Here is a 23,544-nt window from a genome sequence, read left to right as displayed (position 1 = left end):
ACATTTCCTGTATTTGATGTGGTTCTTATAATCTAAGATACTGACATCAGAGAGGAAACCCCTTCCAGGTTTCCATCCTCCAGGTCAATGCCGCCTCTGTAAGTGCCGTTAGAGGAAACTGTTTGTGCTGGTTTTCGCTGGCGCGGCAGGCGCGGTGCCGGCCCGGTTCCGGGCGGGGCGGGGTGTGCGGAGCGGGGCGGGCGCGGCGCCTGCGCGGGGCCGCACACGTGGGCGCGCCGGCGCCGAGCGCAGCCATGGGCAAGAGCCGGGCGCGGCTGTTCCGCAGGGCGCCCCGAGCCCCCGCCGGCCCCGCGGAGCAGCTCCACGGCCAGCGCGGCCCCGAGGAGGAGGCGGCGGCGGAGCTGCTGGAGAAGGTGCGGGCGGGGGCGGGCGCGGCGCGATCCCCGCTCCGGGCCGGGGCGGCGGCGGGGGCTGCGGGCGTGGGGGGCGAGGCCTCGGCTTTCCCCGCGGCGGGGCCGGGCGAGGGCTCGGGCGCGGTCCCGCCCCCGGGGAAGGAGCCGAGCGGCCGCGCGGGGCCGCCCCTCCCCTCCGCTCCCGCCGCCGCGGCTCTGCCCGGCCTCACGGGCGGGGCGGCACCGGCACCGCCCCGTGCGCGCTGCTGCGGCGGGCGGGGAGCGCCGGGCCCCTCGTCCCTGCGGGGCTTGTCCCCAGCCGGAGACTTCCGCAGAGCCAAAAGCCACATGTAGAGAATAACGGATAGAAAATGCTGAAAAGGACCGGGCTAAGTATTGGGTTAAGATGAAAACTGATGTAGTTTTCTCTCCTGCAGCTGTGACTTTAGAATCAGAAGCAAAAATCCGTTTCTTTCAAGTAATTAAATCCCGTTTTTTCACTTCACTCAACCTAATTCATTGAACAGATCATTGATTGATTATTCTTCTGCGCTAACCTGTTTAGGAGAGAGGGGAAGAGAGTAAATAAAGGCACAGATGAGGATGAGCTAAGACACCTTTTTCAATGGAGGCGGGATCTGATGTTAATACTCTTCTGTTCTGCTCTTCAGCAGATGTTTATCTGCTAGGTTTGAAACAAACTCTGTGGCCTTCCAGGATGTGCTCTTGTATTGCTGTTATTTTTGCAATTTGCAATTCTTGTATCTCACCTAAAACTCTGTTACAGCACAAGTCAACACTGTTTTGGGGAATATAGGGAACACTTGTCTCATTCTGTTATGCAGATGCTTTTAATCTAAAGGCTATAATTTTTTTTTTATGTTGCTTTAGCTTTTCTTTATGGTGGCATGTATTATGTCTGTTATACTTCATTGATGTTATTTCCCCTCCCCACTTCAGTACTTTTTGTATGGTAATTGGTAATTGAGGTCTCACCAGTGCCAGCTAGTGTCAAATCTGTGTCTGGACTATGGATGTCTTGTCAAATATCCAGAACCGCATTTATCTAGTCATAAAGTTAACACACACAACCCAGGCAGGGATTTATAAGTTTTCATGGAAGTTAAAAGCTCCTGCTTCTATTCAGGAGCAGTAAAATGGGAGCCACAGTGCTTGCCCTGATCAATCTTTTCACTCAATAAAACCTTCCAGCTCCCTTTTTCCTTCCCTGTGACGTGCCCTGTGTGTGTCTCTGCAGCTGCAGCATCCGAGTGCCGAAGTGAGGGAGTATGCCTGTGCCAGCATTTCCCAGCTGTTGCAGCAGAAGCACGTCATCCCAGCCTTTGTGCAGAGGGATGTGGTGCGCTGCCTGGGGCCCCTGCTGATGGATCACAGCCTGGCTGTTCGGGAGACAGCTGCTGGTGCTCTCCGGTAAGCGCTTGGTGCTGCACAGGTAGAGTGAGGGGAGGCTCTGGGGCTCTGCTGGTGACAGCTGTGAGCTTGAGTGCCAGCCTTTCTTGCTTTAATTCTGGTCTGAGGAGCTATGCCCACATCATTGTTTGTCTGTGAGAGAGGGGCTTTTCTTGCTCTGAGAGATTTTAATGTCAGGAGCTGTCTTTATGCTAGGTGTGTATGGCTTATGAGAAAATAGAAAGAATTGAATGCAGTTTTTATGGCATTTTGTGCTGTGATGTTTTAGTACAGGTAAGCTTTCTAATTATGCTTGATGAATAATTGAAAATCCTATTTTTTTTTCTGATACCAAAGTAACTCTCCTGTGTTAGTGAGGTAGAAGACTAAAGCTACTGTTTAAGCAAATTGAGTTTAAAGCAAAAAGTACCATAACCTTTAGGGAATATCAAAGGCATAGGGTTTTTGAAACATTCTTGGAAAGTATTGTGTCTCATCCAAGGTATTAATTTTTTTTGTTTTCCCCAGAAATCTGAGTGCTTGTGGAGGATTTGATGTTTGTGATGATATGGTGACAAATGACATCATGACACCCCTGGTTGCACTTCTGAAAGAGGTGTGTTTGTTTTTTATTTTGATTTTAAACCTGATCTAGGCATCAAATTGTCCTATATACAAAAACAGTTCTATTTTTGTAGCTATTATTACAATAAGATACTTGAAAGATCTTTTAAAAGATCTAATAAGTTTCAATAGGTTTAGTAACATAAAAGTTATTCCAGAGATTTCTAACCACTACCTTCTGCCTCCTAGCCAGCTAACTTGTGTTCATGGTGAGGTTTACTGCCTAGGATGATTTTTGAGTGAAAGGTCTGGAGATTTTGGATCTGTAATGACAGTTAAGACAAGTTTATTCTGTCAGTGGGAATCCAGGTCCTTCATTTATGTTGCAGCATTATTCTAGTGAGGTTTTTCTGGTGAGCAATTTTGTCTAAATGGATGTTTGGATGTACAGCTGGGTAGTTACTGTAAATAACCTGTACTGAATTTGTATTCTTTGTTTGGTCCAGGTGTTGCACTGCAGTTTGGAAATTGCATTGATTTCTCTTACCTGCTGTCTTTGTATGAGCAACCTTGAGCAATATCACCATTTTCTGTATGTTTCTTCCCCATTTTAAAATATGAGCAATGGCATTACTATAAAGCACAATAAAGTATTAGCTGAGTTAATCTTTGTGGTTAGAAACAACTGTTGACAGCTGCATATGGGCTATTGGCAAGAAACAGCACTTCAGGTTCTAAAATTCCCATGTATTTTTTATTAGAAAGTGCTTCTAAAGACTAACTGCAAAGCAGGTACAATAAGAGTCTTTCTACAAGAGAGAAGTTATCAATGATTCAAGTTTTCATAAAGAAAGGAGACTAGTCAGGTGTTCTTGTAGTAAACTCTTCATGAGAGGATCTCTCCACTCAATACTGATAGTAAAGTTTTGCTTCTCTTTTGGCTTGATTGTTTCCCAACCCCAGCTCTTTTGTTTGGTTGTAGTGCAGCACTGGACTGGATGCTAATCAGCTCTCTCCAAAGAAATGCGGAGGGATGAACAAAAATTATATTGAAGACATAGCCAATGAGGCTATTAATTTGCTGTGGAATATATGGTAAGTACTGTGTAAACAGTGGTATTTTAGTGAAATTACATTGTTCCTGAAAAAGTGTGTGGTAATTGAGGCAGAAAAGAAATTACTGTCCTGGCATGGGCAGATGTATTCATTTGCTGATTCTGATAGTGTTGCTTCTACATGTTGCTTGCTTTAATAATGATGAGCCCTCATCTCATCCGAAATAAAAAATTATCTTCTAGTATAGATTACTTTTTTTTTTTTTAAGTGAAGGATTCTAAAAGTGCATGAAGTTGGTCATTAGTTTTAGAGGAGTAACAAATTCTTTTTCCCCTGGTTCTTCATCCTGAGTTCTGATCCTGTTTTGTGAACATGTTCTGTCGTAGTCTGATGTATGGTTTGGGTCCTGGCTTCTTGCATATATTTTCTCATCATGATACTAGAAATGGAGAACATGAAATTCCAATCAGTGCTTTAGGAATATGGGGAGTTTTTATGCTATTTCCTCCCTCTGCAGGTCATCCCAAAAATTAATGTTAACTGTTTGGGGCAACTATCTCTTAGTTACTGAGACACTGATAAAAATTTACTTATTATGTGAGAAAATAATATATATTGTTCTATTAGTAGTTTACATTGGAAGCACCAGGTGAAGGAAGAGAAATGGCAACACTATTAATACAGAATGACTATAAACCTTGAAGTGATGCCAATCTGTTCTGAAAGTTCTCCTTGCACTTTACGTTGTTTCTCTTTTCGTTTTTCTCACATTATACACTTGGCATACAGGATTTTGCTTAGTGCTGTACAATGCCTCAGGGGAGCTGCTTTATGCCTGTCTGTGTGACATGGCTGCTGGCTTGAGGCCTTATTTCTAAACTAGGATATTTATTTTTTAGGGATTGGAATCTTGAACAGTAGATAAATTCCTTGTTCAGCATCTTGCACAGAATTCATGACCCTTTGTAACTCTGACTCAGCAATGTTGTGTGTTCATTTTTTGGTTTTTTTTTTTGCTTTTTAGTCAGTGCTTGAGAACAGGAACTATGGTCATTAAGTGTTATGTAAATCACTTCTGTATTTTGAACTTTGTGGCAATGAATGTGAACTGCTCATTTCATTGCTAAGTTTGATACTGGTAAAACCAGGGGTGGCATTGATGCTGAGACATAATAGTTTCAAAATTAAATTTTGGAAGACCCTTGTAGCTGGTTAGCTCCTGTGGTTTTTTTAGTTTGAATTAGTCTGGTATCAATATATCAACTTAAACGAAAGAGTAGCTGTGAGAACTTCAATAAACACAAATCCCACTTTTAGATAATAAAAACGCATCTCTGAATGGTAAGAGTAATTTCGTGGAGTGAGTGAGTGGTGATGTGAGAGGCAGCAGCCCACTCTGCTGGCAGTGGGTTTGTGGGTGAAGTCTCCTGTGGCTGCAGGGGCCCTGGGCTGGGTTTTAGCCCTGAGCTGCCTTGCACACTCCAGCAGGAGCCTGTAGTTAGGCTCCCAAATGAACTCCAAACACTATGTAAGGAAGCAGCTGGCACAAGACAGCTTTCCTCAGGTGTCCAGGATTTTGCAGCTTCTCTTTCAGCATCTTGTGTAGAGTTGATCATAACTTCAGTAATAAAGCATAACTCTTTGACTAATGTGTCATTCTGAGCTGTCTTGTAAAAAGGTGAGTAATAACAAGTATGGAGTGCTAAAGATGTTGCTACAGTATGTTTTTTTTCCTGGAAAAATGTTTGACTGATCTTTTCCATACATTAGTGAATGCAACAATACTGCCCTATGCATATTTAATAAAGAAGGATGTCTGGAGGCTGTGTTACATTACATGAAGAAATTTGCCACAAATGTGGATCTGGCTATTTCAGTAGGTAAGTGGTAAAAAGACAAGATAAGGGTTTAAAGATACTTTTTTTTTATATATATGAATGTAACTCTGATATTACATTCATTGCATAATGGACCCACTTTAGCATTGCTTATGTTTGCACTAAGACTTTAAATTCATTTTTGAACAACACAGAATAAAGAAGCTGACATCTGTTGTGTTTGTTTTCAGTCCAGAAGAAAATGGCCTACTGGTGGTTGCATAGGAAGGAAAATTTTGTGGGAAGAGGGCTTTAGAGGAAGGCTGTGTTTTTCATTTTGTTTTCATGTTTTGGTAATGGAGGGTTTAATTTGTTGAGCAGAGGAGATAGTCTTTCTAAAAAATCCTCAAACAATTCCAATCGCTTTCAGTCTGGTTTTATCAGTATTACTGTTATTATAGTTATTACTAGTTATTATAGTTCATAATGGTCATACAGGTGTGTGTACTTCCTGCATTATTTTTATGCTGTCCAGTGTCAGTGTACAATAGATAAGTTTAATTTTGAGTAGCTGAACTTAACACAACCAATGGCTGATGTGGTGGTGTCCTCACATGTTTTATGGATGGGTTTGCCGCAGAATGTCTTTTAATCCAAAACACAGCTTGTGAAGGACATTGTCAGACCATTACAACATGATACTGCATGATTTTTTTTCCTGTGTCAGCATTTCATTACTCCAGCTTTCAGAAGGATATTGCTTTCTCATTAGCAGAGCAAAAGCTTCTGCTGGGTTTGTTAATTATGTTTGCTGTTGTTGTTTGCTGCAGCAAACTGCTTGCAGGCAGTGACAGAAGATAATCCAGATCTTCTTTCTTCATTTAACGCTTCTGCACAACAAATCCTGGAAACAGTGATGTTGTGTCCAGAGAGCACCATGAAGCACATCCTCCTGAGAACACTGATAGCAGGTACAGCACTCGGGGGAGTTACTGCTTTGAGATGGGAGCATGGCACGTGGAGGAGGCTGGGGAGGACAGAAGGCCTGGTCTTTGCTGTGGTCTGGGTGCCTGATTGTCAAGGCCTTTACAGATGGTTTGTGAGGTTATATCTGCCTTTTGGAACTGCAAGTAGATATTTGCAGCTAGTTTTAAAACTGGCTTAAATGCTTGATTCTGAATTTGGACCCCTCCTCAGTGTGATAGTCCACTTTAGCTGCTCATTTAGTTTCTAACAGTTAAATGAGTCAATAATAAGTGGTACTGGAGTTGTTTTGATTTTTACTAGCTGTAGATTTTTTTCAAACTCTAGTTTGATTTCTTCTTGTTACCTCAAATGCTTAACCATGACAATTTTGGGTACTGAATAAATAAATTAATAAATTAATTTTGAGACTCCTTAGAAAATGATTCTCACATGTGGATTTGTTATCTTGGGTGCAGAGTGACACCAAGGTTAATCCACATAAATATTCTGTAAATACTTAGAGCTTAAGATGTGGGTATAACAATAATTACAGATGAGTGTATGAAATGTCATACAAAAATAAAATAGAAATCTGTAGAGAAAAGTCTTGAACATTTGTAGTGAATATAAACACTGAGTATTTTAAGTAGTGGAGGCTGTGTCCTTACAAAATGGCTATTACAGAGCTGGGAATTGAGCACTTTAATAATTATATAATTTGGTTCTCTCATATTTAGGTACTGTTTGGAATATAAAGGATACCATTCCACCAGGCAGCCTGGGAAGCACAGTTAATGCAATCCTGAAGATATTTTCAGAATCATTGGCAATAGATGCTGGTGAAACAATTATTAGTATGAACGAAGCTGAAAAAAACAGATTAAAACTTGCCGTGGAAGCAGAAACTGAGGAAAACATGAGTGATACTACAGAAAACTGTGTTTTGGGTGAAGATGATACCATGGAAGAAATACCAAAAGGAAAACTTGAAAGAGAAAATGATGTATCAGATTTACTTCCAGTAAGTGTGGCTGACTGGCTTTTGGACAGCTTCAGTGCAAGTGGCATTCCTTGAGAATAAATTTTTTTCTGGAACCTCCAACAAAAAGATGGTAGATAACAGTGCTTGGGTTTGTGTTTTGGGTTGGATTTTGTTTTCAAGTTTGGGTGTAGACTGAGAGGAGGAAATGGCTGGACTGTATTTTTAACTGACAGCTTGGATACTTTAAATGGCACCTAAATGTTGTTTTCCAAAATCAAATTTGGTTCATGTTTTTAATTTTTTAGACTGATAAGTGGGAACTGAAAGAAGTGACAGCTTTACTGATGGCTCAGCAGACTGCTCTGGAAATCATTGTTAATATGTGCTGCAGTGAAGGTTTGTAGGAGTCTTATTCATTGCAAGTGTTGTGGTGTGTTCTGTTTCTGAATAGGTTACATCTTGTACCTTCCTCATTGGGGGCAAAGTAGGTTGTCATTTCTATTGCTAATATAAATGTTTTTTCTTTACTTAAGTGACTTACTGCTTGATTTGTTTTTTTTTTTTTTTGCATGATACTGCATGTGCCAACATTTAATAACAAGCAAGCACTCACACCAAAGACATACCTTCTAAAGTGTTACCGCAAAAACCTTTGTTCAGTTAGAGTGTGATCTGACTGTTCTTTTGATGTAAGATATGTGTGAATCTGATTGCAGGATGGGGACATGAATTTTTTTAAGGCAGATAAATCTTGTTCCTTTGATTTAGTTTTGATACTACGACTGTTACAATATTAGGAGTTGGGGCAGGTTTTGCATGCAACTGTGGCAACAATGTAGATCTTGGCTTCAAGAGTTCTGCCTTTATGAGCCTTGAGGAGGAGGAGAAAGTGAGGCTGTTATGTGGAGTGGAGTGGGATGCAGATATTCTGTATCTTGTATGAACTCAAACTCGGTTTTGATAGCTTTTCTTCTAATCTTTAGGAAAACAAATGAGAGATTACCAAATTCTATTTTAAGAAGCCAACAAACAAACCAACCTAATCCCCTAAACACTCCAAAACCTGAAAACTTTGACTGCTATTGTAGCTTTAGCCTGATGCAAGAATAATCGTGTAGAAAGTAACTGAGAAAAACTTTCAAGTTCTAATAAAATCCACAGTAATACCCAGTTATTCCCAATGGTGACTTTTTTTTTTCTTACAGCACAAGGAAATTTTGCACCTAGTGTATGAAGCTCCTTTCATAACTGCCTTTCTCATCTAATGAGCTGTAATTCATAAGCTTTCCCCTTTAATTGGAAAATCTCTTGTGGATAAGCTGCATATTCTGCCATTCACTCAGTGTAATGTAAGATTGATTGTGTTGTATTTCGCTATGGTGCTTTACCCATTCATGGGCAGACAGTTTCTAGAAATTAAGAGGAATCCAGAGGCAGCTGTTCATTTAATTTTCAAATTATTTGAGGACTAAAATAGCTTTAGCCATTATGCTGAGTTCATAAAAACACTCAGCTTGCAACAGAACTGAGAGAAATAACCAGGCTGGCGAGGCGTGTGTTTTACTGAGCCCTGGCCAGTGTTTGGAAGACACAAGAGTGCTCCCCAGGCAGAAAGCTCCCCTTTGATGGGCACCTGGGCAAGAAGCCAAGAGAGTCCAGCACTGTTGTCCAGTCTGTAGTTCTTGGGTTACCAGTGCTAGGTAAGATGGGATTGCTGCTGGAAATGCCTCTGTGTTTCCTGGAGCATTACAAGAAACCTGATCATGGTTATGGGCCAGTGTTCTAGATCCCAGTTCCTGCTCTGCCCTGGTCGCTTGCTGTTAACCTATGACACCTGCTGTCTTTGTTATTGCTGAATTGCATTGTCAGCTTGTATTGTTATCACTTAGTTTTCAAGGGATATTTTTTGCTTGCTTTATTTTCTAAAGATGCAGAAGGAATTTTTTAGAAGAGGCAAGAGGCTGAAAGGGGGATGTCTGCTTTGTTTCCATGTTTCTTGCTGCCATGGTTTGGTAAAGCATGAAGGACAACCATTTTCTCATGCAAAGGCTATTAACACCAGCACATTATGGCTGTAGAATTAATTGGATGTTACCAGAAGATGCCTGTGTGGTCAAGTTGCCACACCTTGATGAGTTACTTTACATCAGTTAAACCATAACTGTCACCTTCAAATAAATTCTTAAACTTGCACTGTACAAGTGAAATGCATTCATTTGGATCTCTCTTGATGTATTTTTAGTGAATGTACCTTTTGCTACAGAAGTGCATGGCTGTTCCTGTAGTTACTACAGGACCTACATCTCATGAGAATCTGTGTTGTCAAACAAAATTACTTGGGAGCGAATATGATTTTTTTTGTCACAATGGTTAAATATCCTGACCTATGTACACAGAGCTTTCATCTGTTGGAAAGGAGGATCAGTCCAACCTGTAGACTTAGGACTTGGGTAAACACTAGTTAAAATGTAACCAGATTTAAAGAAACTTCAGCTAAATGATTGTGAACTCTGTGGATGTAGATATATAAGTTTACATATAAATGAGGATGATTTTAGTTTGTTCTTGTCAGCCCAAGTCTCCCCCTTCAGCTGTGGACAGATTATTCACACTGTTGGTAATGGGACTTTGACTCCTCTCACCATAAAAATCTGCTAGTAGAATGGGTTGTGTAAATATGGCCTAGTTCAGGTTTAAGATTATAAACCTAGTTTAATTTATGGGAAATATGTTGCCTGAAATGACTATCAGAGATTATTTGGCTTTCTTTGCTGTCATAATTTCATTTAAACTGACTTTGTTTGGAGGCAGTAACATCTTCATCCAGCCCAGTTACTGCCCAGGCAGAGGACATCTGTCTGTGGCTTCAGTATTTGCAGATGAAACAATTGCCTCAAACTGACTGCCATTAGTAGACAAGTTAAGTTAAACTGGTGTATTTGCATACTCAAATCAATCTCAGAAAGTGAAGTGGTACAATTCAAGTTAAAATCTTAGTAAATCTTTAATGTTTCTTCTATACCTTTTTTTGAAATTTTTAAACAACACATTGTTAGTATTAGTGATTAACATGCCCATGTATGAAGAATTGCTCTCATAAGAGTATTTGTGCCTCAGTGAGTATAAAATATTTTTTAATAAAATATTTAGAACTGTGGATTAATGGCACTTGATTTGTGTGGAGTAGAGCCCCAGAGCTTAAAGGCTCCTAAACCTAGAAGTTTGGAGGAACCAATTTCAGTTGGGAAGTAGGATATGTGTTGCATGAGGGCTGTTACATTTACAAGTCCGTCTTGTGTTCTCAGATCCCTCAGATGATGAGTGGGATGAACTCTCCAGCAGTGATGAGAGTGACTTGTTCATGGAAAACTCATACAACGAGGGGAGTGGGCTGCTGCTGTCACCTCTGTGCCTCTCTGATGAGGTTAACTCAGCATTTCTGAACAACCTTATTCCAAAGAAGGTATTGCCTTCTGAATTATTTCCAACACATGGTACAGTCTTTCCCTTTCCCTGCTTTGTTTCCCAGGTTAGGCAAACAAATTATCCTGATCCACCTGGAGGAAGGCAGTATTTTGTTAAATGAGTTTGGCCTCACTTTTTTGCCCTAGAGGGGGTATATCATTGCATGACCTAAATAATTTCCTCATGTTAGTGAGAATAGAAGGATCATGTGTTTCAAAAAGCTGATAGGACTCATTAAATTTTTTTTCCCAAAATACAAAGGTTGTTATTCCTTGTTTTGGACATGAAAAAGAATAACCCCAAAAAGAAAGGAAACTTGGCTGGAGCGTGACAGCCAGATTTCTGTATTAGCTAAATGAGGTGGAAGTAACATCAATGAATGGCAACAGTCAGCACTGAAAAAGTGCAAGTTCCTCTTCCCCTGTTTTTTATAAAGTGTCTGAAATACAGTATTTGGCACTTACAGGACATTAGATGTTTTTGTTTCAGAGTTGTTTTGCTCATTTTTATTTGGGGTTTTAAAGGTGAAGTTTGTTATTTGAATCAGTTACTGTGCTAGTTCAGCAGCATTGTAGAATTCTAAGCTAAGATGTCAAGGTGCAACGTGAAAACTTTGAAGGCTTTTTGTACTTAATAATCAGAGTTTCCTGGCAAGGCCTTCCAGGCTTGCAGCTATCTCAAAATCCTGTAGCAGAATCTAGAAGAAGAAAGAGCTACATAACAAAGAATAGCAGAGACCTAGAAAATCACCTTGTCGGTACAGTTAAACATTTAAAATATGCTATGCTAAACCCAGTGTATAATTGCACCATTTAAGTGATAGAGGAAGATTCTGGCATTTTTAGCAGGCAAGTTATTTGCTATCTAAAAAACTTTGAAATATGTAGTTAGAAGTATTTGTTTGACATCAGGGTAAGATTTCAGTCTTCCCTCTGAACCGAAAAAAAAAAAAAAAAAAAAAAAAAAAAAAAAAAGAAAAAAAAGAAAAAAGGGCTAAAGGGCTTTATTGCTAAACATTTCTTTTTCCCCTCCTCAGATTCTTGAAAAAACTGCTTTTCCGAACAGTGTTGCTCTAGACATCTGTATGCACAATCCGTCTTGGAAACCATTAATTAAAAAGTAGGCATTTCATTGTCTCTCTTACTGTTTTTCATGTATATCCAGTTGTTTGAGAACTCTTAGAAGGATTGTCCATATTTGGGCTGCTCCTAAGATCTGGAAACTGGCAGATCTGATACCTCTTTTGAATAAAGAGATAAAAATGTTTTTGTGAACTGCATACTGGATCACAGCCTTATTAAATTCAAGATTTCTCTTTACATTTCAACAGGTGTTTTCAAAATATCTGCTCAGGGTGTTTTTTGTTTATTTCAGACTGAATGCAGTGCAGTGTAGAGCTTTAACATGTCTTCAGAGCATTTTGTTGGTGTCAGATGTGGATTGTCTTGGGGGAGCTTCAGCAGTTCAGTCCCTTGCACAACATCTCTCACAGCTGATCTTTTCTAAATCAGGTAAGGTGTTTCCTAAAGGGGACTTGCTGACTCCCTTTGCTGATCATCTAGATATAAGGTAGCCATGGATGTTACGTTCCAATCTTTTTATTACTAATGTTATCCCTCTGGTCTTTCAAAATAAGGATACTGAATGTTGGCAATGTACTGTCATAACAGTGTATCCTGTAAAGATGTGTGTATCCAAACTGCACCTTGAGCAAGTCTGCTCTTAGTGCAAGAATCTGCTTCACATTTGGGTCTACTTAGAAAGTAGTGGACTAACACTGCTTAGTGGATTAACACTGCCTTGTTGGGAGACCAGAACTGTTTGCTTGATCATGTTTGTGGTAAAAACAGTTCTTCAGCAATCAAACAAACATGAAGAAAATGGGACATTTTCTTTTTAAATGTCCTAACTAGCCTAGGGAGACATGAAAACAAAACACGTCTAGCACAGTCTTTCACATCATTTTTTTCTGGTAACCTTACCAAATCATGGCAAAAGTGGTTGGTGCAAAAATCTCAAGAATGTCCATGCTTATTGCAGTAGGAAAGAGAGCAGTCACCTTTTTTCCCAGGACGTGCTTTATGCTTACGATGGCTTAGCTTTATTGCAGTTATATTTGTAGTAAGAAAGTGTGCAAAGTTGTTATGACTAAATGTTAAAGCTGCTCAGCTTCTTGTTCTGGTTGTGGTTCAATTTCAACAGAGAAGGTAATAAATTCGATTTTTCTAAAAATACTCTTTTAGGATATATTATATACATGTATATATATATTTATATGATATATATTAGATCTGTATTTAGCCATTGGAATGGGCTGCCCAGGGAGGCTGTAGAGTCACCATCCCTGGAGATGTCTAGGAAAGACTGGAGGTGGCACTCAGTGCCAGGGTCTGGGTGACATGGCAGTGATTGGTCACAGGTTGGACTGATCTCAGAGGTCTTTCCCAGCCTCAGATTCTCTGACACATCCTGGTAAACACTAGAATGTTTTCACTGTAGTTCCTCCAGGGTGCATTATTTCATAGACATACTGTGAAGGTTTCCCCATACATCTGCTAGTACACTCTTACTGGATCACCTGTACAGCAGCTAGCATTTCCTGCTGCTTTCTGTGATCCTGTGGGAGCAGCATCATTGCCATAATCCTGTTGGATCATTTGTGCTGCTCTCTCTGTTACTGATATGAGAGAAGCTGAACCAAGATGGCAAAAAAAAAAAAAAAAAAAAAAAAAAAAAAAAGGTTTAAGGAAACCCCACCTGTTTCCAAACTGAGGATGTGGGTCCCTGACAGGCTGTCTCCTTCAGACTATTCTGATAATCTTTGTTTTAAGGTCAGTGGTGATCATTTTTCAAAAAACAAGTTATATTCTTAGAGCCTTGAAAAGCTGCCAATTCTCCAAACTGAATTTGCCTGACACCAAACTGTCAGGAAACATTTTCCCTAAGACAGTTCTGTTGAAGTCTGGCATATGTGTGGCTTTGTCATTTCTCATCTCTTAGAAGCTCAAGAAGCTCAGTTTCCTTCCCTTCCTTCAAGTTTCTCCATTTGTAGCCACAGATGTAGCTTATGTAGTGCTCTGCTGTGGTGTATAAAATGACACTGCATTAGTGCTTGAAAATGCATCTGCCTGCAAAATACACTTTTTTCTCAATGTCTTTAAAGACATGTGATCAGTCTATGGGAACATTATTACTGAGAATGCAGTGTGTGTAAAACTAAAATGCAGAAATGAAAGTACCTATGAAAACATATGCAAAGAAGTTCCCATAAAATATGTCTCATGCCTGAAGAGAAGACTTCTAAGATTTTGGGTCTTACATGTTATGCTTTGTAATAGAAACTTCTCAGATGAAGCTGGAGAAGTTGCTGTCTGAAGACGGCTAAGGATACTAAAATCCATTTAATGGCACAGGTCCATTTTTTAATGTTTAAATGCTATGTAATGAAAACTGCCAGATAGAGCTGATAGCATACCAACATGTGGTTAGAAGGAATTCTGTGGTTTACAGGGTAAAAAAGAGGCATAAAGATCTGATTGTTTACATGAGAAGGGAGGAGATGCACATAAATCAAGAAGTTCTGCATCTAGAGTGGTCCAGAAAATAAACACATTAGAGGAAAATGAAAAGCCTCGGGAAATGCAGAACACAGATTGAAGGTGATGGCTGCTACTGATGAGTTTGTAGTTAAACAAGAATAATGCAGTGTTTGAGTCATACATTCCTGAAATGTTATTAAACCACCGGAAAGCATGCTCTTTATATGAATTGGAAGGAGTCCAGTGTTCCGGGTGTCTGAAAAGCTTGCTTAAGAAGGCAGAAGAAGGGAGGTAAAGTATGCAGTCAGCTTCTGTAGTTTCTCAGTTCCTGTGTTATGGCCTCCATGTGATACCAGTTTTCAGCTGCTGTTCTGGTGACAGTGGCTGGCACTGTCCATTAGGTCACACAAGTGTCTCAACCAGGGATGTGCCTGAAAAAGAGGCCCAGCAGTGTTCTACCCTCCAGATGCAGTCAATGCTGAATTCAAACAAATCACTATGGTTACAACCTACAGAGACCAGTCTCTGAAAACCTAGCTTTTCCTGTTGTGGTAGTACCTGGAGGAACAATTAAAGGATTAAGGAATTTGTATTTCTCTGCTTCCTCTGTCCCTTATATGACTGTTTAACTTCTGGCTCTGGGTTCTGTTCTTTGACAGAACTCCCTACAGACACAGAATTCCTGGAAGCAGTAACTAGTGCTTTGAGAGCTCTCCTACAAACAATGGCATCAAAGAATATCTCCCAGGTAAAAGCTTTCAAACTCAAATGCTCTGGTAGGTTCAAATTCTTGTGAGATTGGGCTGGAAAGTTTTTTGAACAAAACAATATAAATTTAGTTCAAAATTTCAGAAGTAGTGAACACTGAAAGAACAGATTTAATAACATTAACTGTGTTTTTCATGGACCTTACAGGAATATTTTTTATGGATATCTATTTTTTTTTTCTAAACATTAAACAGGTTAAGGCTATTTCAGAACCAGAATAGCAGTAAGCCACAGGTATCTTTACAAGGTAGTTGTAATGACAAATATTTAGAAAGTTGGCACCTAGAAATGATACTTTATTTCCTGATGTCACCTAGTTGAAGATGGTGGTCCTTGAATCTTGGTTGGATTTGAATTAGTGATTGGAATACAGGAATGAAGCATAACGGTTTGTTATACAAGACACAATGCTAGATAGTCTGCCAGTTCTTTCTGGCCTTAAACCTAAGACTGAGCTTCTGTACTGTATGTTGTAATGAGATGGAAGCAGCTGTTGAGCTAGATGGATTTGTGCAAATCTCAGAACTTTTCCTTCTCTCCTTAGTTATGTTCTGGAAGAAACAAGTTGAAAGGAAATTGAAATTTCTTGGTAATTGCATTTTCAGAATTCATACAGTTTTCATAATCTAGGACTCTTGTTTCTATGTGAAGAATTTGCCTGTGTTCTGTAAAAGTATGGTATCTAAATGCCATATTTCAAAATTTCCATGAAAATGTAACTGTATCCATCTTCCTTCTTTCCCTCCTTTCCCCTTGCTGACCAGTGTATGACTCCTGAGCAGCTACTGGCTTTGTGTGAGGCTGGTATTCAAAGCAGCAATGCCAGTGTTAGAGTGAATGTGGTGAGCATCCTTGGAATTTCTGGCAGTGTCCTGGCAAAAGAACAAAATACAGCTGAAACACTGAAGGTGAAAAAGCAAACTTTGCATTGCAAGCTTAAAAGAATTTTCATGTTTCTTTCAATTTTCTTTAGCATTGCTGGAAAAATTAATTCTTTTTCTTATTACAGATGATTGGAAAATTTCTCCTTGAGGTTGCTATGAAGGAATCTTCTCTTGTGGTAGCAGGGGAAGCCTTGGATGCACTTTTTGATGTGTTTGCAGATGGTAAAGAAGCAGAAGAGGCGGCATTACAGATCAAGTTGCTTCCAACTCTGAAGGAATTTCAGCCAGTGTTCAGAATGAGGGTAGGCATCAAGGGCAGCCAGCTCAGGGTCTCAGCACACAATGTGGGTTAAATGTTGAGTTCTGGCCTCCTAGAAGAGATAATTAATTTATAAGGTGACAGAAAAAAAAATGTTTGATTTTTCTGGTACTCCACTTCAGAGGAAAGCAAATACATTTACCTTAAAGTTCATGGAAGTGTCAAGGTAACAGTGCAGCACCTTGCATTGCAACATCTGCATTACACCATCAGTATTACTGATGTCCACATCACTGCATTGTTCTGAAACAGTTGTACAAAATACCCTGCAGATGTCTCTGGAGATGGGAGAAAAGTCCTTTCTGAAGTTACATTGACATCTTTGGTTTTTAACTTCTAGTTGCAGTAGAATGTTTTTGTTCCATTCTTGGTTAATTAGAACAGTTAATGTAATCTGTGTTTTCAAGAATTACGAGGCTGGCATTGTAAACTGTAATTTTAGGTACGTCCTAGGCTTAAACAGGGAATGACCCTCCATATATTGTTTCTTTGGTCAGGTGCAGCCTGAGGAGTGACTTGCATAGTCTAAAAGCTAAGCACTGTACACACAAAATACATACCTGATGGTGCTTCAGTTGTTAGGTTAAATGAGCAAGATTTTCCATATAAAAAGCCACAGAAGAGAAGTGTATGTCTCAAATTTTTGGATGAATTAATGTGCCATTAGTCTAGTTTTAGGCAGCAATGTATTATAGTGAATTGAGTTGCAGAAATAATTGCTAAGCTCCACACGTGCACATGGGAGCACCTTGGAATTTTCACTCCAAGCCACGAGTAGGATATCTTGGTAGTACACCTATATACAGAATTACAGTAAACTTGAGGTGATCTAATAGGAGAAACTTCTCCATTAGTAAACAATGTATTCTCTTGGTTTTACAGATGCGAAAAGAAGGCAAAGGACAATATAGTACAGATCAACTGTGTGTTCTTGACAATGTGAAGATGAATTTGAGAAGATTCATTGCATATCAGGAGACACTAGGGAAAAACCCAACTTGAAACATCGAGGAACTTTTAAGGTTTTCTTTGTTAAGAAATGTTTTCAAAAAATATAACTGTTTTGAACTTCCAAACTTTACTGAGCAGAGCAGTTTTGCTTTGATGTTAATGCTACATTTTATGATATTCAGTATTTTTATACTTTTGGGTTGGTGCAATATGAAAGACACAGCATCAAAAACCCTGTAGCATACCCTGAGATTGTTGGAGTGGTAAGAAGGTGCTCTTTAGATCCTGAGGTCTGTACATAGCACCACTGTCATTGCCTGGATATCTTCATGTACCCTGGCAGAGAACTACACTTGTGTGAAAAAGTAATTCTGAAAATATTCCTGGTCATGTGACAGATTGGAAAAAAAAAAAAAGAGTAAAAGAGTAAAAGCTAAAGATCTATTTCAGGGAACTGAGCAGTGGGAGAATTTTTTTTTTTTTTTTAATATTCAGATATTTGCTATTTGCTCTTACCTGTTCCTACAATTGCACTGACACCTATGACAGACCTCCCAAAAGAAATGTGTGACAATTGTGTAGATTCCTGTCAGCACTTGGATCTGTTATTTCATGAGGTTTGTGAGGAGAAAATCTTCAGATTCATTTATGAGAAATTCAGATTCATTTATGATAGCTTTTTGCCCTGAAAATCAAGGTAAGCAGATCCTACACTTAGACACAACTCCCTTTTTTTTCTGAAAATTAAGTCTCCTATTTTACAGTTTTCCTTGTAATTCTACATCAGGATGAGTTTGAATTCGAGGAAGTAGTAAACTTAACAAAGTATTTTTTGTACTGAGGTATTACCTGAAGTAAATTTATATTTGCTCAAAATACCTTTTGTAAATATTTGTGATGGAGATTTTTAAGCTGTAAAACACAGAAAATATTTTTTAAAAATATCATCAATTCATGAAAATTGTATGTGCACTTCATCTATCTAAAGCTTTGGTTTTGTTTCTGTGAATGACATCCTCTAATATGCATTTTTCAAGAAAAAACCCTGCAACTAAACAAAAGCATTTTGTTTTGCTGGTTTTTTGAAATGAGAAGGGTTTTTTTCCTCTCTCAATGTGCTGCCTTAGCTCAGGCATCCAGTTTTTGGCCAAAGTTTTCCCATGTTAAAAGCATAGAACTTAAGAAGACCAAATTTGCTCAGTTTGTTAGATTTCAGTCTCTGAGATTGGAAAGTAGTCTTGAGAACTGACTGGTAACTTGCAGATAACTGACTTTCTGAAATCCTGACAAGGTGTTTTGCTAAATGCAAGACAAAGTGAAAGGTGAGTTCCAGACAGTTGTACTGTCTGGAAGTGCTGTTACTGCTGTTACTTTCCAGGAGTCAGATGAAATGTGTGATTCGATGCCTGCTAGTCAAAGGAGTGAGAGGGTGGCATTGGGAGGGCTCATGGGGCATTGACGCTGGGCTGGGGAAAACCAGGAGAAGTCAAGAGCATGGAGTGGTTGAGAGGGATTTTCCAGAGATTTGGCAGGGCAGGCAGTGAAGAGGTCTAGAGTGTAACAGCTGAGGGCAGGTGGATTATAGCATAATACCTACAGTGTGTGGGTTTTAATCTTGAGGTTAGTTATACTTGCTGTACACTGAGGATAGTATACTGTTAGCCTGATGAAAGGTATTAGTGTTTGTTTGGAGCACTTAAAGGACTTCCATGTGGAAAGTTCTACTCTCATTTTCTGGGTGCTGCATTGAATTGCAGGATGTTCTAGATAGGAAGAGATCTCTGGAGGTCTCTTAGTCTAGTCCTCTGGTCATAGCAGGGCTGACTTGGGAGGCAGGTTGTGCTAGGCCTTGAGCATCTCCCAGAATGAAAATTCCGCAACTCTGGACAGCCTTTTCCAGGGCTTTACTGCTCTCACTGAAAACACGGGTTTTTTCTCTTTTCCCCTTGTGCCTTGTAGGATTTTCCCCTGCTGCAAAATGTCTCTCTTGTCATTTGACTGCACATCACCAAGAAGAGTCTGGCTCCATCTCCTAACCCTCACTTGGCAGCTGAAAACAGCAATTGTATTTCCCTCTTCTCAGGCCAAATAAACCCAGCTCCCTCAGCTGCTCCTTGTACGCCCTCTCACCCTCCAGTCATCTTAGTGGCCTTCTGCTTTACCTGCTCCACTGTGTCTTGTACTGAGGGCCCCAAAATTGACACTCTATGCCAGATGTGATCTCCTAGGTGCTGAATAAAGAGAAGTAATTGGTTTTCTTGTCCTGCTGCCCATGCTCCTGCCAGTGCAGGCTGTTATTTGTGAACTGTTGCCACTGCAAGGGTGCACTGTTAGCTTCAGCTTACTGTCCACCCTTTGGTTCTTCTCTCCAAAGCTATTCTTTGCTCATTCAGTCAAGAGCACTGTCCCAAGCGTAGGACTTGGCATTTTACAAGTGTAGCGGCCAGAATCTGTTTCCTGGGGACCGTTAGAAAACCAAAGTATGTTATTTTTTTGTTTTGGTTTTTTGTTTTAGGTTGATAATGAGAAGAAACAGTGCATCTACAAATACAAACCTGAAAGTTGCAGATAAATATACAGAAGATAGGGCATCCACTAGAAACATGATTTTCTTAATCAGTTGGACCCTGTTCTTTTTTCCTTCAAGTGAAAAAATAGACCGACGTTTAGATCTTAAATTGTTCTGGCAATAGGAATGCACGGATTATTTTTTTGCTATGCACTGATCAGCTGAATGTCTTAAAAAAATTTTCATAATGAGATTGGTGCATAGTACAAACCATATGATTTAAAGAAAAATATTAATGCATCTATGGAAGACAAGAGAAGTTATGAGTGGTTTAAAGAAGTGTCAAATCAGGGACTAAAACTATATGAGATACACTGGCACAAAAGAGTGAAGCTACAGGACTGGGGCTACAAAAGTTGTTCTGACACAATTAAGGAAAATTAAGGCAGCAGTAGAAATGAGGATAATGTGTGAATTAAATGTTTTGGGGGCTCTTTGAACAGTGGTTTAATAGGTCTAGGGTAAGCTTCAGACAAAGACAAGATCCTTTACAGCTTACAAAGGGAAAGATGCATCTTGATACTTTGCAGGTGGCAGAAATTGGCTGATGTAGACAGTGTGTAGCATAAGTAAATAGATACTAAATAGATGTAAGTGATCTTCATTCAGTTTGTCTAATCACACAGATAAGATTGGTATCAAAACAGGTATCTGAATTGGGCTGCTTATTCTGGTCCCTAAGGCATCATCTGTCTGCTTCAGTTAAAAACCACAGTCCTTAGCAAGTATGGATTGCTGCTCTACTTGTGTCTGTCTGAGCACAAGAGACTGGCTCTGACTGAGCTGCAATAGCAAAATAGGTGCTGATTTTACCTTGGTCTGTGGTATCAAGTAAAGAGTGTGAAGGAGCTGTAGGTACTATGCCCTGTTCAGGAGCAGCAGGACCACTGGCATTTTCTGCTGCCTTGATCTCTGCAGTTTGCAAAATGTCAAATTCCCAGCTGTGGAAATAAGGAATTATCACTTGTGTGGTTTTATTCTTGCTTTCTATGAAAAGAAACAAGTGGCGAGATTTAAATGCACATTCGTTGTTTTTACATCGTGCCTTGACATTCAGAAGCAGAAGATGGCTGTATATCACAGTCAAGTCAGTAGTTTAACTTTTTTGGGGTTATGGTATGTGTTGAAAGTAATTTTTTCCACAGTATGGGTGCTTTTTTTTTTTTTTTTTTTAAGATTTTATTTTTAGTGGAACAAGAATAACTTCAACCAGTACTGCTTGGCTTGGTTTGATGTTTGTATTTTGAGAGACAAATATGAAAAAAATGAGAGCCACAGTAAAATTAAAAAATGAGAACTGCATTGGAGAATAAATGAATTTAAAATGAGTTTGTAGTTTAAGTATTATAAATGAAATTCATATCTTGTGGAATATTAACATAAAACAACCAAGTAAAAATGCCCATAAACTCAAGTTCTGTTTGCTTAGTGAGGGATTTTCAATGAAAACATTCCACAGGATTGGATAGAAACGTCTAGCCTTACATTTACTGTTGCAATTTCCAATTCAGGCAATGGTAGTGATAATTGAAAATAATGTAATTGTTCCTTTCTGGCACAAGTGACTTGAGCAAACAATCTATATATAGTTTGTTCTGGACAAGCTGTTAAGATATATAACTTTAAGATAATTGGCAAAATCTGAGGTCTCTGACAGACATCAGATTAAGGAACTTGAAGTTTTTCCACCTGGGCTGACACATGGTGAGTCTTTCTGTTTGAAGAAGCTTTTACTTGAGTGGTAGGGGATTTTTTGATCTAATTTTCAGATAATTTTAAGCTGTTCATTTTTGTACCTTCTGGGAAAAAATTGAAGGCATTAAAGTCAATTCACTTAAATTTCATTTTGTTTCTGTATAATTTTTGTACGTTTCTTGTCTCTGTGAGAGGCGTTTTGTCAAACATACAGATGTAATTCAGTGACCACATAAAGTGTAGTTTGAGGCCTGCACACAGGAGGATATAGGAAAATGCTTTTTTCTTTTTAACATGGATGTCAGGAGCTCCTTGCATTACTGTTACATTGTGGGTTTAAATCAAACTACTTGGGAACTGAAGTAAGATCCCTCTGTAATAATCTCTATACTGTAGGGGGGATGGTGGCTGCTGTGTGTTCTCGGCACAATAAGGGTCCTGATGCAGCCCTGGTGTTGTGAGGTGCTCACATAAATCCCTGCACCACGCTGAAAGATGTGTTGGGCTTACAGTAAAGTTTCTTCTGGTTTTGTGTTCCTGCTGTGATAAAAATCGCATTGAGAATTGTTTTCGTTCTCCTCTGATGTGAGGGTTTTTTTAACTTTTAAGGAAAAGTGCATTAGCCTCTTCCCTCCTCTCTGCCCCTTCAAATGGAGAGTGAAAAGCACTTCCAGAACTTAGTGGAAGAATGGCTGATTCAGCTAGTAAATGCATGATGTTTCCTTTTTAGTAAAGGTTCCCTTTTTAGTAAATAGAGTTAAAATCAATTTGATCATATTAAAGAGTGGGTTTTGGTTTTTATGCCCCCCATGGCATACTTGCTAATCTAAAGCATTTTTGTTACTACACCAGCTGTATTACATCTTTGCTATATTTGCTCTGAACTAGGGTTGCTACTGAAGAATCCTGTAAATTAATAAACCTCAGTCCTACAACAAAATTTGTTGGTATTTATGTGCTATGAGTGTGGACTAAATCACAGATTTTTGGGGAATTAGCTTTTTATTAAAAAAAGAAAAGTAAACAAATCAGTTTTTTTCCTGTTACTGTAACCTTCTTAAGGGTAATGTGAAATCTCTTATTTGAGTTACACTTTTGTTATATTTTTAAAAAGTTTATTAATTGAAATTTTTTATTTGAATATTTGATGTTCAGGGAGCATCATTTAGACTCTTCTTATTACCTTTTCCTGCTACCCTTATAATTCTCAGAATAACTGAAGAATATGGGGTTTGGAAAATAGGTTATTCCCCAATTTCAAGACGTGCCCAATTCCCACCAGTTTCCATTTGGCTTTCAGTAGTAGTTTTAGGTATGGGTCAATTTTCAAGGTAATTTTCAAAGCAATTAAGTTTGTCAACTCAACCCCCAACTTTCACCCTCTCGCTGTGGTTGATTTTCTCTTGGGCAATGCAGATGACATGCTGTGACACAGCAGAGGAGTGCCGAGGACAGTGTGTTCTGCTCCGGGATGGTGGGGAGAAGCCAGAACTTCAGTCTTTGGTTGTCACCAGGAAATGGTGCTCAGTCTTTGCAAACTGTTCACTTCACGGATGCTTGAAATTGGGATGTGACTTTTTAATTCTAAACCCTCCACCTCCAGCTTCCTAAAGAGAAATCGTCTCCCATGCAATTCTGAAAGTGGGGGAAGCACCAGGCCCTTCGTGCAAAATGCTGGAAACTTTGTAGCTGATATTAAAGATGTTTTAAGACTGTAGTATGAAAACACTAAAAATAAAACCGAGTCTGACAAGAACTGGTACTACTCAGCGTTGCTGTTTGGGGTATTGTGTATGTGATGTATTTTTCCATCAACAAAAAAGGCTGCACCTAGGCTGCTTTGGTGCGGAGTGAAAGGCAGGAGGACCCTGAACTACCCCCGAGAGTTCTGGGGGGCGGGCAGCGGCAGCTGTCGGTGTGCGGGCAGGGGCGCGCCGGCCCGTGTCTGTCCGCACGGCGCCCCGTGCCCGAGCCGCGGCCCGCTGCTGTGGCAGCGGCGGGGCCGGAGCGAGCGCTCGGCTCCCGGAGCGCGGCTGTCGGCCCGCGGGGCGCGGGGCCGCAGCGCGCCGCCGGCGGCCGTGCCGGGCCGGGAGCCGCCGGCCATCGGGCCCCGCTCGGCGGCACGGCCCGGCCCGGGGCAGCGCGGGGGCGCCGGCAGAGCGGCCGGGGCGCCGCCGCCCCCCGTGCTGCGCGCGGCCCGCGTGCC

The 23,544-nt window shown here is 40.0% G+C and overlaps 2 protein-coding genes across 2 annotated transcripts in view; one reads left to right on the top strand and one right to left on the bottom strand.

Moving 5' to 3' along the window:
* ZNF423 (zinc finger protein 423) overlaps nt 1-23,544 on the bottom strand; it is a 581,899-nt gene that overhangs the window by 289,151 nt on the left and 269,204 nt on the right. The window lies entirely within an intron of this gene.
* HEATR3 (HEAT repeat containing 3) lies at nt 221-23,094 on the top strand. The gene is made up of 15 exons (XM_066327884.1): nt 221-374; nt 1,612-1,784; nt 2,292-2,379; nt 3,310-3,422; nt 5,154-5,263; nt 6,031-6,171; nt 6,904-7,187; nt 7,454-7,544; nt 10,454-10,611; nt 11,650-11,732; nt 11,988-12,124; nt 14,812-14,900; nt 15,685-15,828; nt 15,930-16,106; nt 17,006-23,094. Exons 1-15 carry the CDS (start codon nt 255-257, stop codon nt 17,123-17,125), a joined length of 2,028 nt encoding a protein of 675 aa, XP_066183981.1. The 5' UTR covers nt 221-254; the 3' UTR covers nt 17,126-23,094.

This window comes from Sylvia atricapilla, chromosome 12 (assembly GCF_009819655.1).
Source record: "Sylvia atricapilla isolate bSylAtr1 chromosome 12, bSylAtr1.pri, whole genome shotgun sequence".
Classification (NCBI taxonomy): Eukaryota; Metazoa; Chordata; class Aves; order Passeriformes; family Sylviidae; genus Sylvia; species Sylvia atricapilla.
This window is presented reverse-complemented; position numbering and strand designations above follow the sequence as displayed.